Source organism: Triticum urartu, chromosome 7A, assembly GCF_056163025.1.
Source record: "Triticum urartu cultivar PI428250 chromosome 7A, HENAU_Tu73, whole genome shotgun sequence".
Taxonomy (NCBI): Eukaryota; Viridiplantae; Streptophyta; class Magnoliopsida; order Poales; family Poaceae; genus Triticum; species Triticum urartu.
This window is the reverse complement of record NC_141879.1, coordinates 695,005,116-695,024,953: the sequence shown is the minus strand read 5'-3', so window position 1 is coordinate 695,024,953 and position 19,838 is coordinate 695,005,116. Positions and strand designations below refer to the sequence as shown.

The 19,838-nt window shown below is 41.9% G+C and overlaps 2 protein-coding genes across 2 annotated transcripts; both read right to left on the bottom strand.

Moving 5' to 3' along the window:
- Positions 1 to 741: 741 nt before the first annotated feature.
- Positions 742 to 1,896, bottom strand: LOC147961645 (nuclear transport factor 2-like). Its single transcript, XM_087532212.1, has 3 exons — positions 1,852 to 1,896; positions 1,620 to 1,757; positions 742 to 1,308 (listed from the first exon to the last, which is right to left on the bottom strand). Exons 1-3 carry the CDS (start codon positions 1,894 to 1,896, stop codon positions 742 to 744), a joined length of 750 nt encoding a protein of 249 aa, XP_087388338.1.
- Positions 1,897 to 15,635: 13,739 nt separating this feature from the next.
- On the bottom strand, positions 15,636 to 17,191 carry LOC147961644 (alpha carbonic anhydrase 7-like). Its single transcript, XM_087535327.1, has 5 exons — positions 17,074 to 17,191; positions 16,733 to 16,950; positions 16,282 to 16,659; positions 15,998 to 16,051; positions 15,636 to 15,722 (listed from the first exon to the last, which is right to left on the bottom strand). Exons 1-5 carry the CDS (start codon positions 17,189 to 17,191, stop codon positions 15,636 to 15,638), a joined length of 855 nt encoding a protein of 284 aa, XP_087391453.1.
- Between the last annotated feature and the right edge of the window lie 2,647 nt (positions 17,192 to 19,838).

Genomic DNA, 19,838 nt, shown 5'->3' with positions numbered 1-19,838 from the left:
CCACGGTGCGCCATTATAGTTTTGAAAAATTAAAAAAAATTACTAATGGCGCACCGTGGGTGTGGTGCGCCATTAGTATTTGCACACTAATGGCGCACCAACACATGGTGCGCCATTAGTACTTAGTAATGGCGCACCACATGTACAGTGCGCCATTAGTGTCCATATTGGCTATAGCTGTTTTTGTAGTAGTGTGTGTACACACACACACAATATGTAATATCGTAAAATTAAAGGAAAAAGAAACCTTTTAGTAAGGGCTCTCCGCCCCCGGCGCTGGCTCGTGCCACGTGGTGGCCCTTTAGCGGCGGTTCGTGCAGAACCTGTACTAAAGGGGGGGCCTTTAGTCCCCACCCAGAACCGGCACTAAAGGGCCTTACGAACCGGTGCTATAGCTCGATTCTGCACTAGTGATAGACCCCCATGCTCATAACTTTAGCATTTTCGTATGATCGTACATTATCATAGAACATCGAATGAAAAAGTCAATAAAAATATATAATATCCACAATCTTGTATTGGGATTCCACATATAAATAAAGAAAATGATAATAATGTATTATTGTATATGCAATGTGAATGTAGTAACTACAATAGTATATATCGGTACTATGATAGTAAGACATAATACTGAGCAAAGTGAGCTGCCTTAATTTGGACACAGTTCCTTCTTGGGTAAGAGCAATGCCACCTTTCTAGAAGTTAGGGGCTTTCCTGGTCCTAAGACACCCTCGATCGACCTTAACCCCTCGCATTACGTAGACGGGAAAACAGGGAAGTCAAAATTGATGCGTAAGAGCTGCTAGTAGCATCCTTTCGAGGTTGAGGTGGAGGAGGAAAAGCATCATGAATTCCTTTTAGATCCTCTCTGGTCACTTGCACAAGTGGCTCGGTGTCATCATAATTTTCATATGTTGTGCCAATAGCAGAGGGGTTTAGAACTTCCAAGTCTCCAAGCTTATTCTCCGCTGCTAGATGGTCAGTCTTCACGCACTCTGCCTCTCTTGATTCAAGACTAGATCCGACGTTACTCTTGATCTCATTTTCTTGACTATTGGATTGAGTTATGGCAAGTCGTGAAGTTTTATAAATAATTCTAAATATGTCATTAAGGACAAAATAGCCACCACCTTCTTGTGGTGCAAGGAAGAACGACTGCGTAAAGTCTTGGCAAACGTCATCAACCATGGTTAATGATCCAGTGACAACAATCAGCATACCACCATTATGAGATGACACAGCATCTGCAGTCTCTATCTCCAACAAGTATTTGCCGAAGTCCATAGATATTAATGTTTTGTTGATCTCCTGTTGTTCAAACAAACAAAGGGTAGAATTAATTAAGAATAATTAACCGAAGTATAGAAAAGTGAGCAATACTACTTGCACGTACAAATTCTACCAAAAGTTACCCACAAGTCCAGCTTGGCGGCCGGTAGCTAAAATCAAGGGAGTGGTTACCAATCTAAATTAACTAGCAAGGACATAGTATTATATACGTAAAAGTGTTACATAATAATATGATTTTTCATATAAAGTTCTTTCTGTGAATATTTTCGTATAAAGATTGATACTCCAGTTTGTAGCAAGAAAACCAATCTCGTATTGAGCAAACTTACGGGCAGTGTTGTTACGTATTCCACGACTCCATCAGAACGTGCCCGACCAATCGTGCTCCTGTCATGATAAAATTTGTACGCCTGGTCTGGTGTCGCGTGTAGAATATGATAGTAGTGCTTAACAAATGCAAAGCCCATCTACACAGGAAAAAAGAAGTCAATCGAAGCTAATTAATCTACTTGTTTTGCATGCAAATAGCTAGCTTGTTTTTTATGGAGGGAGAAGCCCTACCACTTCCACTGTAGGGGAAAGACGAGGATCTGCGTGCGTTGCCATTGCTGAAAGGAAATAATTATAGATCGATGGGTAAACTGAAAGATAACAGGAAGATGATCAATCCCATCAATAAACGCCGGGAGAGATATACGAAGAGCCAGGACATGCAAGGGGCGAGAGTACCTCAGGCATGGACGAGCGGAGCACGCGGATCGAGGGCGCCGGCGCAGGCTGAAACCCTAGAACGAACAGGAAGGCGGCGTGCAAGTCGTCGTTTGATTACACGAAACAATACGGGAGGGGATTTTGTTTGCGGGACACGCGAGCGAGCAGCAGGGGAGGTGACGGGTTTAAATCGCCCGTCCCGGCCGGGTTTAGTTGCTCTCCGGTTCTCTTTCCCCTCCAGCTTGTGCGGCTGACCGACACTGGGTCGGTCAGGGAAGCAATATTTTAGAATCCGATTCAATAGAAAATGAGAAAATATGCAAACAAAATAGAAGAAACAAATGTATATATATAGGATATTATATTATATATTCCTAGGTTAGATTCATTATCTAGACTTGATTCAACCTTCGCTGTCAACAAAACCAGAAAACAAATATTACTAGAAGAACGCTCGTGCGTTGCAACGGGGCCACATTAACTTTAAGAGTTTAATATTAATATTCTCATACATATCAAGTGACATTGGCGATCTTTTTTACCATCAAATCCTCACACACATTCTTCCTTCCTTTTCCTCACTCTCTCTCCCCCTCTCCCTCTCTCTCTAACACACACACATATCCATCTTATTGGGTATGGGACCATAATCCATCTATTTCACACACACACGCTAGTGCATAACAATATGGATTATGTGTATTATATTTGTCACCACAACTAACGAAATTAATTACATGTAAATCGGCCAGCCACAGCTTCAAGAATACGCGGAGGAGGTGGCCCGGGTCGGCGTCGGCGCCGTCCGACACGGGCCACGGGCCCGCTTCCAAGTGCGTCTGCGCGCCGGCCACCCACGCCGGGTCCTTCAAATGCCGCTTCCACCGCACCAACTCCCAGGGCCACGGCCAGGGAAGCCGCCCTTCTTCGCCCCCTTCACTGGCCGCGGCCAACGCGGTGCCGCAGCATCCGGCCTCGCCGTCCTCGAGAATTAAGAACACTCGACAACGGAGAGGGAAGGGAAAATCATATACATGTCATAAGAAAGGGAGTTTATTTACTGCTTCCTCGATGTATTGTTTCCTTTGTTTGGAGATTGATTACCATCCGTGAGTTAAGGTAAGTTTAATGTGATTGAGCGATTTTTCTGAAAATCAAATATTTGTTTTCTAATTAATGTGATTGAATGATTTAAGGTAAGGTTAATTAATTTAGATTTGATCTTTAGAGATTGTTCGTGATTGATTCTACATTACTAAATAACTTGCACCGGTATGGAAAATTCTGATCTGTTGAGATTTCTTTCGTTGTGTGAGAGGGTGACGCGAAAATAAACCGATGAAGTGGGGGAGGAGATGAAACAAAATCTACGAAAAAATCAGCAAGGGTGGGAGGAGGTACCAAAAAAACCATGAAAGGTGTGACGAAAAAAAACCTAGAAGCGAGACTACCAACTACTCCATTAGGAGTAGAGATAATAAAATCTATAAATGACGGGAGCTACTAGCCCGGCCCGTTAATGCGTAGGTTATTTTTCCAAAATATTTTTTGTGTTTTTAGAGAAAAACAAATATGGTTAAAATCTCTTAAATAAATCACCCGCAAAAAATCTCTTAAATATATCATATATTAAAAAAGTGCGTTTATGCATATATATATTTTTTTGGAAGTTGTAAATATTATTTAAAATAAAGTCTCAGTTATCAATGGAAAAAATATTGTTAAATACTTTTGTTCATGTAGTTTAAGAGAACATTGTTCATGTTCGTTACACAAATGGTTCACACTGCTCGTGAGCTTTTTACATATACACACAAAACTCTTTTGCGTCATAGTCAAACTATCATTGACTAGTATATACTGAAATAATAATAGTACTTCAAAATGTTCATGACTACAAAAGAAATATATTTTTTGTGAAAGGGCCCAAAGCTATATCTTAATTATCTCAAGTCCTTACAACCACAACCATAGAGAGAGATAAGAAATACGTTCAAATTCTTGGGGGGTGGGGGCTGAAGTCTTCTTCCTCATTAATCCACCAGCAGCCTTGGCGGAGCAAACTTCTTTAAACCCAAAAAGTTATAGAAGTAGCGGTTAGGAAGTCGTCAATGCAGAACAAGGGACGTAGGCAATTGCGATCTGCAAAGCAAGTCGCTGCCCCGGGGAACAAATCACATATGAGGTTCTTTAGAAACCCCGAAGACCATGAACGCCGGTCGAATCCAGACGGATCCACCAACTTAAACTGACCAGATGACACGCCGGAAAACAGCTCCACACGGATCCTGCTTTTGATTGTATTGATACTAGATCATGTCGGCACGCGTTGATGTGCCCGTCGGTTATTGATATAAAATGGTAGGATTTTTTGCAAGTATATGAAGACACGAAAGATTATATAGGGTATTCTGTAAATATTTGGAGACACGAAACATGCAAGTTAGATTTGCAATTTGGCAGGAACTGAACTATGTATTGTGAAGTCGGTTCGAGCCTTATGGACACTCAATGGACAAATGATCTGTAAAAGTCTTTAACTGGCATTTTCATGTGTGACCTACTCGTCATCTTCTTAACCTGAATTCTGCTTGTGTTAGACTTCTCTCTAGCTGCATGAACACATATTTTTAAAAGGTAACCATTATAGTAGTTTCCTATGCTTGTAATAATTGTTTACTGATCTGAATATGTTGTCTTAATAGCACACCTATTGGCTTACTGAATATTTCTTAATTATGGATCCAAAATCAAAGGATATTTCTTAATGTTCACAACATATATACTCAGAATAACCCGCATCATAATAATTTACATTTGGTAACGCAACTGGGGAGTGCAAGTCAGCTTCATCAGCCAAAGCTACGTAGAGATCCTCAATCTTTCAGTTTCTCCAACGCCCTGTCGATCATATAAACCAGCGCTTCAACCAAACCAGACACCTACTGTGTCCCATCAGTACTTTGTTTTTTCTCCAACCTGGATAAATAATTAAGAAAGAAAATATTACTTTTTGTTGTTGTTTGTAGTTGTTATAAAAAAGGCCATGTTCCATTTTCCTTGTACTCACATAACATCCTAACAAGTTCCCCTAATTGCTGTGGTTTGCAGTTTAACACCGTTGTTCTCGAATATTTTTCAGTTAAGATTTTTCATGCTCCCAGCCGTGAAGATGCATAGACTGAAACCATCCGTTATTGATCTCACCAGCAGGTTTTTGGGAAATACAAGATCTGAAGGGAACAATAAGAATATGGCCCCTGAATTTGACACCCTCTGATAATATAATCACATCTCAGCTGGAAGGTAGTGAATGCCAAATAGAGTATAAACAATTGAAACCTTGACATCACAGTTTAGACGGCCATTCATTTTGCTTCGTATGTATTCCATAGTGGGTTCTCTACAAAGACCTATATTTAGGAACGGACGGAGTATAATTTAAAAATGTTCCTTCTCTCTCAGAAGGAACACAAGAACTAATGTGAGATGCTCACCTGACAGAAAAACGGCTGCCATCAGAAAATGAAGAAACCAACATCCCAGTTTCAAATCGATCCAAAAGTCAATCAGGAAACGTGCAGATCTAGGTGAGTAGGATGCAACAAGAACCACAGTCCCTAGCACAAAAGGAGAGGAACACGACATGCAAAAACCAGTGCGACAACGCATACAACAGCGTCGGAGTGATCCACAGTGTGATGTGGACGCATCAACGCGTTGTCTGTTTCTTTTTCACATTTCACTTGTTAAATAACCTGCTAGATCGTATGCAATTATTTGAAACAGTTCTAGAGAGTAGCATCATATCATATGATTAAAAGGTACATAGACACAAATATTGATATTAGCCATAAATTTAGTTAAACGAGTCATAAGAACACACTGGTACTAACATGTGCGTTAGCCATTGTATGCTGACAGATTCAGCTAGAAAAGGGTAAGAAACCCAACAGTATGTTGCTCGGATTCATCCTTCTACAGAACCTGCATTTTTTTGGGGCACAAAGAACAACATCAGTAAATAGAACAAATTACAAAGATGGATGAAGAATAGGGGAAAGACGAGATGCAGGCAGGAGGGAGAATTGGAACGGGTTGGAGACCTAACAATCACCCATCCTTGCTAGAGAATGATTTACAGATGTGAGGAAAGTGGGGAACGAGCAGCGACATGGTTGTGATTATATGGGCATGCATAAATTGGATGAAAATTATGAGTCGCTAATTGTAACTGACCTTCAGTAACCAGCAGCCCATGCATCAACTGTTAGTAATGGATGATTAAAGTCTCAATCAATCATCATCGGATTGGTGTTAGAAATTCAAAGGACGCATGCCATGCAACTGAATGGATCAATAAATCGAGCTGACATGTGCCCCATCACCCGGCGAGGCGTTACCCGAACCAGCGTGATCGCCATGGTTCCGTTGCTCTGGCCTGGCAGCGGTCGTCACCCAGGCCGGCCGCCTCTGGAGAGAGCCGCCAGGCGAAGGCATGGGAAGCACGTGACTCTGCCGATCGAGACAAAGTTTATTTTTGGAAAAAGGCACTATGCTGGTACAGGCCCGGAAGGGTGCAAAGGCCCGTCAGGCGGAAGTTTACCACCGAGGCCAAAAAATGCGATCGGAGCAGCGGCCCATAACGGTTGGCGCTCGTTAACAACGAACTGAGGCTGATATGGGCGATTGAGAGCAAATCTGACGGCCAAAAGTGCAGAAAACTAAGGATCCAACGGCCAAAAAGATTGATGGTCTGAGAGGGATGGAATAGTGCTCGGTAATAATGTCTTTAAATGCGGTATAGTACAAAGTACAGGTATCTACCAAGAGATTGTTGTGTATGATTTCAATGATATAGAATATGATCTATCCGCTAGCCTGGCCTCAGCTTATATAATGCACGAGAGGCCTAGGATTTAGAGGAGTCCTCCCCTCTTGTGTGACAAGTCTTGTGAAATCTTCCTTGTATGCGTCATGGGCTTCTTCAAGTGGCCCGTTAGTCAACCACCGTGGGGGTCCCCGGCCCAACCCACCTAGTCGGGATACAACGTTGTGAGTACCCTCTAGTTCAGGACTCCGTCATCTCCGCCAGTGATGAACATAACAATGTACGCACGGGAAGAACATTATTCATAGACGGGGACATCGTGGCACCTCGCTGCGTGAACCAAACCCGAAGACTCGCTAAAGAAAACATGGTAGAAAGATGTCCATGCTACTATACGACATATCCAGGTCTGATGTCGATCTCACCGACATCCATGACCATGCACTGACTCTCTCTTCTCTGGTGACCTAGTCAGGACGTGTCACCATTGAACACCACCATGCTGGATCACCAGCATCGCCTTCGAACATCACCTGCTGACAGCTATAGCTCGACCATGCAACACTGTCGCCATCCAGCGGAAGCCCACCAGCTCCTCCATACTGGCTCCAAATAACTAGTAGCCTCCACACTACGGTCGTCACTGGAAACTTTCATAAGTTACACGTTCAGTTCGCATGTTTTCTTGACATGCAAGCACTGGAAACTCACAACTGCTCCCCCCCCCTCTCCCTTTTTCTCGAACCAAACAACAAACCATACCGGAACACACTTAAACATGCCTAGAGTAATTAAGCATGGCACCGTACTCTGGTGACCAACATCGCATATAGCCTCAACTCAATGGCCAACACACATCAGATAAGTCTAGAACAAAAACACATGTTTAACAATTCAAAGCAGCGGGCAATCCTCCAATAGACAAACATAAGCACACATAAATTTAAATATAACCAACATATGTTCAACAGAAAGTTAACATCCTAAGAAACCTTAAACACATAAACCTCCAACCTGAGAAAACTCCAACAGATAAATCAATGCGCATTTTTCTTTTGAGGAAATAAAATTCTTCTTACATGATTGACGGCATATATAACACATAAATCCTCCATGCACAATATATGATGCGTGCAGTTTGTATTATAACATGGTTTGAATCAAGCACACATGCATGGTTTGGACCAACAGAGAGGGGAAATGGTTCTCGCATGTACAACAAGTAGCCTGGTATCGGTAAGCAGGGTGATGCGAACACGATGGAGGAAGCAGCAACCGCCCTCTCCTCTTCCGTGTGCCCATGTTGAAAGGCGAGCTTGTCTTGGGATGGTAGAGGCGTCCACTTCGGGCACCTCTAGGATCGCGCGAGGTCGTATTCCCGGATTTTATGCCAACATCTTCGCCCATGACAGTGGCCATGATGGTGAGCTCCTTCTCTTTCTATCAATCATAGTTTAAGAACTAATGTAAGTGCTATGTGTTTGGAATTCTCTATATTACTAGTTAAGGGTAGTTTGTTATAGTAGTTTATTAGGATATTAGGATCCATGTTGTAGCTACTTATACTTAAAGTTTCGATCTAATGATGTGATATGTGATACGAGTTTGTCATAGTACTATGTTAGGACTATTTGCTATAGTAGTTTGCTTGGATTTTATGATTCGTGTTCTAGCAACTTATACTCAAAGTTTTGATCTAATTAAGTACTATGTCTTACTACCTAGCTTCCCATGTTATGAGGTTTGCTATTGTAGTATGTCAGAATAGTTTGCTATAGTAGTATTCATTCCACACCATGTGTATGCATGCCACTTTTCATTGGCTATTAAGTTAGTCATTCCCATATATGTATGATATTAAGTTCGTAAGATGATAATGTTGTTTATTATATATAGGGGACAAACACACTTCGTTTTTGTCCTGACATTTTAGTGTACCACATAAATCACTCTTTAGTAGGACCATTTTGTGTAGTGCAGCTAAAATAACACATTGGTGTGCCGATCTATTTTAGGTGCACTACAGAAAAGAAAGGAAGTGATATCCGAGTGAGTGAAGTTAAGGGTATTTTCCGATGAGTTCAAGGACTCAAGAGAGTGTACTTCGACGCCGTTGTTGGTTCTTCGACAACAAGATTCTTCTCCCCATTGGATCACCGCATCCAAAGCCTATTTCTTTTAATATGTTCATAGACTATTTATGGATGACAATGTATGTAGGAAATGTAATGTACATTTGTGCTTATATATTGTGCATGAACATAACTTTGTGTTGTAATGCAAAATGCACTTGCACTGCTAGCCAACAGTCAGCCCTATTTTGCATTAACAAAAGATTGTCATCACTGATTGGCCATAAGCAAAGGCCGGTATGTAAAAAAGTTCACACAACCCCTTTTCAGAGTCATCACTATCTGGCTCGTCCATCTTTTTTGATTGTCATCACAGATGGGTCAGCTGGCCCGTCAGTCATGAAATTATCAGCACTCACCCAAAGGCACTAACAAGCTAGAAGCACGTTAGTGATATGATTTGGCTGGTCAGAATTTTTCGGCATCGTAGTAGTGTGACCCATAAAATCCTTGTGGCCCACTAGAACAAACTATGGTGGTGTTAACATTGAACGGTCCATGACTAAGGCGACTATGCATGCAACCAGGGCCGTGGCACTTGTAGTGGGTTCCCTAGTGGACCACTCTTGCTCAACAACTTTTAGTTTTTTCCAAAGATTTGTTTTAGTGTGGTTTTGTGATGATTTTGTGGTATTTTGTTTAATTAAATTGAATTATTATGAGATTTGTTTATTTAATTTTCCTTTTATTTTTACTATTTTCTTTTCCTTTTTTCCTAGTATTTCTTAGTAGCTTGCACATGCTTCTACTTATGACTGAACTTATTTTTTTCAAAAACCATAGTTGACAACGTTTCAATTTATACTCAAGAATTTTCTACAAATATATTTACCTAACATACTTGAAACAAAATTGAGATATTTGTTAGATTGAACCCTTTAGAGATCTCTACCGTGATACACATATAAATATATATGTAAACACTATATAACTTATGCAACTGAAAAATAAAACAATATAAACAAAACTTGTGTTACAATATAGAATTTAAATTTAGTAGAAGCATTTTTTCTACCGATGTACAATAAAATTATTTAACAATATTATTATGTGGGTAACTATGTATAGTAAATAATATATAAGTAAACTCACTAAGTTTGCGTATGATGAAAATCATTTTTAAAAATATAAAGTCTTGTATAAAATAAAGGTTTAGGGATTGTTGTAGAGAGAATTTGTTGTTTGGCTCTTCCTAAAATTTGCTTCCTTTTTTGGCCCCAAAAAGAAAATTCATCCATTTTTGGCACTGAAACGTTAATTTGTTTCATTATATGAAAAAATCATAGTTAAATCATTGGGTTTTAATTACAAAATTGGGCGAAATCCCCTGTGTTTTTTGATGCCATATACACTCTAAACAATACATATATATGCACATAACTCATGTAGTACCATGACAACATGACTAGAAATTCTTCAGCATCTGCACATAATTCATCATGTGACATCCACAACTATTATAATCATCTATTTCCATATAGAGTACCTCGAGGTGACATACATCACATACACAATCCGAAGTATAATACCTCTAGGTCAGATACATACATCACACATAAACTACACAAAAACTCACAAGCTCACATGGTGAGTTGAGCACATAAACAATTACGAGAAAGAGTTTGGATAAACAGTATGCAAACGATCACATGATGAGTTGAGTGCATGAATAGTTTTCAATAAACGCATAACGAACAACACAATCACAAGCTAAGTCTTCTTTTGATTCTTGTGCGCAAAGCAGGGCTGGCTAGGTTGAATCTTTTGCTTCTTATACACATTGCATGGTTGTCATTTGGCACCACCAGAACTTTGCAATTTCTCTAGCAATTTCTTGACATTGTCATTGACCTGCATATAAGCATGCATGGCAGTGGTAATTTAGAGTAAACAAACAATAGAAACAATAAAGATCTTGTAAACTAAATTGCAGAACTATTTTGGTTACCTTTTTATCCTCAGATTAAGAGTTACTCAATTGTTTCCCTTTTTCTTAGTTGACTTCTCGAAGCTTTTGGACATGCTGAGACCAAAGCAATTATAATACAAAAGAAAGTATTAATCTAATCAAACCTAAAATCAGAAAAGGTTGTAATTACTTTTTTGATGCTGCAGCACGAGAGTTATCATGTGTTACCTTTTTCTTAGTTGTAGTTTCCCATCTTTGGCTATGGTGAGAATGAAGTTATTTAGAATTCAAGCCCTGATTTGATTTAAGCACTAACATGAGTATAAAATTGCTAACCTTAATGCGAAATACATAGATGTCTGACTATCATGTGCAGACAAAACCCATGAGGAAGATCAATTGTGTATGAACTGGAATGACTAAACATACTTGCATATTATATATGTAACGTGATCAATTGAGAAAAACGATTGACAAGTGGGAATATCAAAATAAAAAGAATACAACAGTGTCAATGCACACACAAGTCCTTCTGGACATATCACAAAATAACAGTATAATACCATTGAAATTAATCTAGATGTGTAGCAATTTTTTGAATGACAAAACAGGAAAAAAACGTCAATCTTGTGTGGACCTAAAGATAAAATCAATGGTGAAAGCTGCTAATATCTAACACAATCACACAATTTGGTAGCATGTACACACAATCCTAGAGAAGAAAGAGAAATATTCACCATTCACGCCATGCATGAGCGCCATCGCCTGACTCCTTGGCAGTAGCGTCGTCGCCCTCCTTCGATGCGCCATGGCGACCCTCCATCGGCCCACGTTGACCGTGCAAGGCTGCAAGTGCCACGGTCATGGACCTCCGGCGCCACACCTTTGCAAACTCCTACTGAGGCCTCTATTGGTCCACCCTCCTTAGCCCCGCCATGGCCGCCTGAGGCTGCCGCGGGTGCAGCGTCGTGGCCCTTCTCCACCGCGCCTTTCGCCCCCCATACTAGGCTGCCTCGGCCATACCCTCCTCTATGCCGCTCTCCCAGGAGATCTCCTCTCCCAGCCTCACTCCGCCGCCTAGGGTTAGGGCTCGCCCCACACGTGAATTGGGAGAGAATGAATCAAGACAATGAGGATGGTTCGGTGGTACACGCAGGTCGTTTTGTTTTTACTTTTCAGCGTGCTAAAGGGTAAATAGGACTTTTCATGTCCCACTTGATAGTGTTAACAGTAAAACCCGACGGAAGTGCCATGTAAGTAGAAATAAATTGGGTCAAAAAAGAAGCAGATTTTAAAATAGGGTGAAATAAGGAAATTATCATTGTTCTATAGCCGACTGGAAATAAATTGCGTTTTAGTCACAAATTTCACCCAATAAAAATGTGACACATGTATTCATTTTTATCAAAGTTTTAATAGCGAGCTATAGGCCAGCTATAGCGTTTTGGAGCCTCGGCGTTACAGCTAGGCAGTTTTTGCCCTGTAGGAAAAAAGAGACCTCCTCCTCAGCGCCTTCAGCGCCAGGTAGGGGAGGCAGCGCCCACGCGCCACCGTTCCATGGGCCGGCCCAACTGCCAGCCAAGCTATCGCACGGAACACGCCTCTTCTTCTCTCGATGCGCTCCGTTCGTTCGGTTTGCTTCAAAAAAAAAAACTCGTTTCGGCAGTTGACCACTCATGCTTGACTGGTCCTCCTTGGACCATTTACGTTTGACTTTCTCACAAAATGGGAAAAAAAGGAATTTAAAAAAAATGTTCACAGAAAATTGAATAATCGGAAAAAGTTCATAAATTCAAAAAAAGTCATGTATTTGAGAAAGAGTTCATTTAATTTTAAAATAAGTTCACGAATTTGAACATTTTCATTGAATTTAAAAGAAAGTCATCGATTTTGATAAAAGTTCATCCAAAAATTGAAAAAAATGTTCATCGGATTTGAAAAAAAAGTTCATCAATTTGAGAAAAGTTCATCGGATTTGAAAAAAGTTCACAGAATTTTAAAAAAAGTTCACCGAATTTGAAAATAAGTTTGCCGAATTCGAAAAAGTTCGTCAAAAATTGAAGAAAAGTTCATCGGATTCGAAAAAGTTCATTGAAGTTGAAAAAAATTCACTGAATTTGAAGAAAGTTCATCGAATTTGAAAAAAAAAGTTCATCGAATTTGAAAAAAGTTCATTGATTACGGAAAAGGTTCATTGAATTTGTAAACAACAAGTTCATCCATTTTTCAGAAAAAAACGTGAAGAAAGAAAATTTCTCGAATTTTAAAAAAGAAAATTTGGAAAAAGGGAAAAAGGAAAGATGAAAGAAGAAAGGAAAAAAGAAGATGCAACTTTTCACATCAGTCTGGGTGGCCCGGCGGTTGTTGCAACTTCTCACGAAGCAGGAGGTCGCAGCTTCGATTCTCCCTGGAGCGCCCTTTTTTGCTTTATAAAAATATATAGTGAACGTGGAGATGGGCCGGCCCATTAGTAGCCGAGGAAGGGGAGGGGGGTGTGCGCCCGTTTGTGGATATACCTGTATCGGGTGCAGAAGGCGCCAAATAGGATTTGCAAGGAAAAAAGCTGCTAATAGCTCTGCTAAGAAGGGTTTAGCGCTAAATCCTGGGACCTCATTCAGCTTTAGCGTTTGTTTCCGGCAGACCCGGCCCAAATCAAAATCACTCGCGGTCCAAATAATTCCTAACCCTACCCATTATATACATGTTATATATTATATGATGCCTAATTGTATCATTGTTTTTATTGTTTTTCATGATTTTAAAAAACGCTAAATAGGGTTATAGCCCGCTATAGCTTTGCTATAGCCTCTAATGGCTCCTGGACGGGCCGCCGCTAAATGGCATAGCCCGCTATTTAAAACATTGATTTTTACTGACAAAAACCAGCATCTATGTCTCTATGACTGTAGTGCACGAGCTAATAAATAAAGAACTTAAAAAGAATACATATTTCAATTAAAAAAGGCAATCATGATGTAATAAATTTATCGATGACTAGCAAACTTATAGTTAGAAAAATGAGTCTATAATTACACTGTACATTGTAAAAAATACAACAACTACACACTGTAATTTACAGTGCATTCACTGTAATTATACAGTAATATTAGTTAGTTTGGATTATTTAAACTACAATGTCAATAGCAATACTGTAATTAGACTGAGCTAGTTTGAATGACAGAAACTATAATATAAATTGCACTTTTGTAACTACACTAAATTAGTTTGAAGTTAATATTTGTCTTGCAATATAACTAGTTGATAAGTATGCTTAGCGAATAATAAGAATGAGACACTGTAAAAGAATCTTTTTTAAACTGTAAAACATAGATTAGCACCATGTAATTTACAGAAGATTACATGAACTACTTTGAATGTACAATATTTATCTCACAGTATGACTATTTAATAAAACATGTTTAGGAAACTGCAAACAAAAAATCCAGAAAATGAGACATTTTAATTAAATTTTATGTGCAATTTGCATGTCTCTAACCCAATGGTATTTAGCTATTCTCCTTACACCGCAGTTTGAGCAAAAACACATAACAATATGTGTAAATTTGACCAAGAAAATTGTAAGATATGAACTAAAATAACAAAAAAATGACAAAAAAATGTTTTTGACGGGATTTTCACTCGGGACCATCAGGATAATTCATAACAACATCTTATGAACTAGATCCAGTTCTTAATGTACGTTCGAGAAAAGTATATATCATTACGTCTGAAAACTTTACAAATGAAATGATTTTGCTGATATGAGACTAATTACTTGAATTTCTACGGGACACACAAACATTAGGTGAGCTGCTGCAGTCCCACAAAGTGGTTTGAGGTAGAAACAAAGCCAAGTAGGTAGTTTGCTGTTTTATTTAGCACAACAACAGAACCAAGTATGTAGTTGTCAGAGAGACACAAGCCATAAAACACAAAGCTTCTGCAGAGAAACATTACGACTTTATACTAACTAGTATATTTACCTTGGCAGTTGACACTTGACACCCATCTTAATTTTCAGGGGTTTCACCACCAAACCCATATTTTTGTACTTTATTAATTCGTACTCCCCTGAACGACCATAGAGGAGTAATAATGTCAGTGAAGTCCTTCAGCGTACCAGGGACAGCAACTGGTGAGGCCGACACCCCTCTAGTTTATCTTAAGAGCAACCTGATCCTTACGAAAACTATTAGCCAAATGGAATCAGGAATATTAGGTTGATAACATTCAGAGATATTCAAACTTATCCTTTCTTGAGCTCGACCAATGGTTGCAAACAGAGAAATTCGATCACGGCGAAACTATTCCTTGCATGATTCAAGCAGGCAGCAGCTAGCTGGATGGTTAACCATAATCAAATCCTTGCCAGATTTTTCCAATCTTAACGGCAGTTGCAGTTGGAAGAGTTGCCTGATTATTAACAAGTCCTTGCATGATCATCAGGGAGACAGCACCATGCTACCGGCAGACGGATGGTCTTATTATTTCAGCCAGTCCCCGATACGAATGTCAACCATGCCTTACCAAGTAGGACCCGACCCAACATCAACATATATGCATGGACACGAACTAGTCCGTCCCTGACTAGTCGTGCACCTTTATTCAGTTAAGGTATACGGAGTACAAGGCATCGGACAAATAGAAGGAAACAAATTGCAGTTTTATGACCACATGTACGTAGACAATGCACAACCTAATCCATCTCTCAGGCTGTTGAAGTACTACCAAACTCTAATAAGCAGAGAACCGACTGTGATAATCAGTGTTTATCCTGCTGGATGGGCAAGAACATGCTGATGTCTCTGCTGTTCACCTCCTGACGCGGCCTCGCGTTCTTCTCCATTTCCTGCACGTACGGTGGAAGGAAAATCAGTCCGAGTTTTCCCTTCTTTCTTTATACTCACTCAATCAAATGTTAGTCCACGGTTGAGTGGAGATCAACCGAGCTGGAGGCAGCTTTCATGTCGCTTTGGCATTTTAGCCATGTTTTTGGTCAACCGAATTAAAGACAGAGTTTAGTGCACCAGGAGGGTAGGGATCGGTACATAGGATAGAAATGCTCGCTTTCATGAGGGTTCGAGGAAACAAAATGAAACTGCATTGGGAAAAAGAAAATCTTACGTCGTGGACGGCCTCTCGGAGAAGCTCCAGCTGATGCCGCAACACGGTACGAACCTGTTGAACCAGAGAGAAGTTTCAGAAAGAATCAATTCCCTCAGCATTCACTCCCACCAACAAAAAAGCCCTCACCACGCATGCACCAACCATATGATGTAACAGGGCTTTCACTCTTTCAGTGATCTAAATTCCGATCAACCAAATTAAGTGAACAAAACATAGTAGTACTATATCACCGTGCCAACTGCCAAGCTAGAGAAAACAATGACTGCGGGAAGGAAACCTACCCGCTTGACGATGGTCCAGATGACCCCTTGGGTGCATGGCGGGGTGGTGAGGGACCCCACGTAGCGGTAGTACACGCTGGCCCTCCCCCTGGCGCCCCTGGCGTCCACCACGCCCACCTTCTCCTCCCTCTCCGGCTGCTTGGCGATCATCTCCAGGTATGGCTCCAGCTTGTGCAGGAAGGCGTCGCGGGCGCCGATCTCGTAGAAGACGCCGATGACGGCGGCCTTGTTCTGGGCGCTCTGGTGCACCATGTGCAGCTCCATGTCGTACCGGCGGCCGTTGACGCTGTGCTCCGTGGGCGCGTGCCAGTGCAGCTGCCGCAGGTGGTACGCCGTGCCGTCGATCGACACGCTCCCGGCGTCGCCCTCGAAACGCACCTGCATATCCAAGCATTCACGGTTAATCAAGCAGGCCATTACTACTTGGAAACGGATGGGTAACGTTGGATACCATGATGTCGTGGCCGCGGTTGACGATGGATGCGTTAGCGGGGGCGTAGGAGTGGTTCAGGTGGCCGAGGCGGCGCACCAGGGACACGCGCGGGCCGGCGAGGTCGATGGGTGACTGCATCTCCCCGCTGCCGCACGCCGACCACTCCTCCCTGATCTCGCCCCAGTGCGCCGGCCCGTTCTCCGCGTCCACCGAGTAGCTGAACTCCTCCTCGTGCTCTGCGACAAACGGACATGAATTATCAAGACAAGAAGGCATGGGTTCATCGGAAGGGAAAGCAATGGTGATTATATCGATGGATGGATGGATCGATCGGCGGAGGGCGAATGAGTTCAGCGTACCGGTTTCCTGCTGGGCTCTGGCTGCAGGGACGCCCGAGAGGATGATGGAGGCAGAGAAGAGGAGCACCGCCGATGCCGAGACGGCGAGGTGGAGGTGGAGATCCCAACACGGATGCATGTTGTGCGCCTCCTCCTGGTCTTTGCTGCCTCTTTGGTCTGCGTCGATCGGCGCGCTCTCGTCTGCTCGCCGAGCTGATGAGTCGTGTGTTGAGCTGGTGCTGCATATATACTACGAGGAGAATGGCACGGGTCAGGCGTGCCCGGCCGCGTTAGGTAACTGGAAGCTAACCTGCTACGTACGTCGTAGGTAGGGACGTACGTACACACATCAAAATTCAGAGCTAATATCCGAGATGTGTTCTGCTTGTCCTCGACTTTTAACTAAATCGACGTGTTGCATTCGGAGCTAATAACAACAGCCGAGACAGGGGCGGAACCAGGATTTTGGTATAGGGGGGGCCAAGTCAATTTCATAACTTTTTTCTAGATCGAAAAATAACTATCATCAGACTGTAATATGCGCTGCACACTACAAAACATGGACACAATCGTATGAGTTCAAATTACCTCTACAACTGCTATCAAGATGACAAAATATTAATAATTTTACTGCAAGAGAACTTACCTGCTAATGTTTTTCAACGTATATGATCATGCAATACCGAAGTAAATCTCCCATTTGACGCTTAAAAGACGGATTGCTATTTAGAGTGTTTTGGAGCACTTCCAGCTGATGTGGTCCCTCAAATATATAAAAGTGGCGAGTTTCATCTTGCTTGTCCGGTGGCAGCACCCAATTGGACATGTTTTTGCTTGTTCTGCAACATTTACCATGTCCAACATATCCTGATCATGTGTGTCAGTTGGACTGGGATTTGTAACTTGCACATCAGCCTCATTAATAATTTGACTAGCTACGTTGAGAACTTGAAGCAACCGGCTTAAAAATGAATTAATCTTAACGGGGTTTGGCGGTGATTTTCTCTTCATAGCTACTGAATTGCAATATCACAATTAGCTATATTGGATAAGTTGGACATAGGAAAATTTTGCATCACAAATAAGAACTCATACAAGATACTCTCTCTGTAAAATATAAGAGCGCTTAGGTCACTAAAATAGTGATCTAAACGCTCTTGTATTTCTTCACGGAGGGAGTAATTTGCATTATGTTCACAATAATTCTTGGGGCACGTGCAAGATAGGAATTCTTCATAGAATCATAGCATCACAAATCACTCAACCAAAACAAGCAAACAACAAAGTCTGATGTATAAATTCAACAATGATACAAGATGACAATGGGGATTAGTAGATGCATGGTGTGATGTATTAATGTGTTAAACCTTGGATTCTTGGGTCTTGGCTAGTTCCCGTTGGTTGGATCCAGAAGATTTGAAAGTGAAGAAGGATGCATGGCGTCGTCACCGTGTGAATTGGATCGGCAGAAGCAGGGTAGGGAGAGCGAGCAGAGGCGGCGGGGCAGGCGAGGGCATAGAACGGCGGCGCCTATTTTTTTTGAGACAATCTTGCGAAGCTTTTATTTAACTCGTCACAATGTTTACAACGACGAAAGATAGATCACCTGGGTTGCCTAGCCACACACGGCAGCCAACACCAAGTGAGAGAGCATGCTTCGCTAAATTGTGAGCCTCGACATTTGAGCTGCTAAACTCATGGCTAAAAAAGCAATTAACAAAATTCTTCGAACTATCTACTATCTCCCTAATGATAGCTCCATATACCGCTGCACTCGGCTGCCCAATATCATCGATGACCGCTTTGCAATCCGAGGCCACTGAGATCCTGTTTTCATACAAATCCTCTGCCAGAGCCAACGATTCCCGCACAACCAGGGCTTCAAGCGTCGTAGGATCATCAATGCCATGAAATCATGGACGCACCTAGGAAAACTCCCTGGCGATCCCTGCACACCGCTGCCACCGCCCCTACGGTCTGGTTCTCATGAGCGCTGCATCAACATTGATCTTGCATGTTCCATCTTTCGGTGGTACCCATTGGTTCGGACGAGGTTGAGCCACCCTATGATGCCCTTGTTGTTTTGTTAGTACCTGGAGATCGTTGAGAAAAGAGACCACAAAAGTGTTTGTTGCATGTGGTGTTTGGTACAGCCCTTCGTGAATCAGTTTCCTCCTTGAGCTCCATATTGCCCACAAAGTTACTCCAAGTCTGGTGAACTCGTCATGTGATAACGTGTCCTTCATCGTGAATAGCCATGATTTAGCACTTGGGTTGACGCAAGTAGCCATTTGGCCGACCAAATTCTCCGGTGCTAGAGCCCATACGCTCCTCGACATGGCACAGTCGAGCAAGGCGTGTCTCCAGGAGTCCGCCGCCCCACATATCTGGCATGCCGGCAAGGTAGCCATGTTGCGGTGGTGTAGTATATCATATGTGGGAATCGACTCCCTCGCCAACCGCCACAGGAACACACGGATTTTGTTCGGAACCTGGGTGTGCCAGAGAGACGTCCAGTTGCTGCTCTCCTCGAAGCTAGAAGGCCCCTCGGTACCATATAGCCAATTCTCACGGCTTAGCTTGGTACATTGGATCATGCGATATGCCAAACAGACGGTGAACATACCTCCCTTCTCTCTACTCCATGCCCAAAAGTCATCCACTATCCTTGTGCATAATGGGATCTTGAGTATGACCTCGGCATCAATAGGTATGAATACTGAACGGACCAAATCCTCCTTCCACGTGGTTGTAGTTTGATCTATGAGCTCATGCACGCGGGTAGG

Bases quoted from the DNA above. Each gene is read 5' to 3' on its own strand.
- LOC147961644 (XM_087535327.1), bottom strand. From the start codon at position 17,191: ATGCATCCGTGTTGGGATCTCCACCTCCACCTCGCCGTCTCGGCATCG. The intron at 16,660-16,732 runs GTATCCAACGTT...TTGGATATGCAG, and splicing joins ACCGCGGCCACGACATCATG to GTGCGTTTCGAGGGCGACGC. The intron at 15,723-15,997 runs GTAAGATTTTCT...CCGTACGTGCAG, and splicing joins TCCGAGAGGCCGTCCACGAC to GAAATGGAGAAGAACGCGAG.
- LOC147961645 (XM_087532212.1), bottom strand. From the start codon at position 1,896: ATGGCAACGCACGCAGATCCTCGTCTTTCCCCTACAGTGGAAGTG. The intron at 1,758-1,851 runs GTAGGGCTTCTC...TTTCCTGTGTAG, and splicing joins TTTCCCCTACAGTGGAAGTG to ATGGGCTTTGCATTTGTTAA. The intron at 1,309-1,619 runs GTAAGTTTGCTC...TTTGAACAACAG, and splicing joins AATACGTAACAACACTGCCC to GAGATCAACAAAACATTAAT.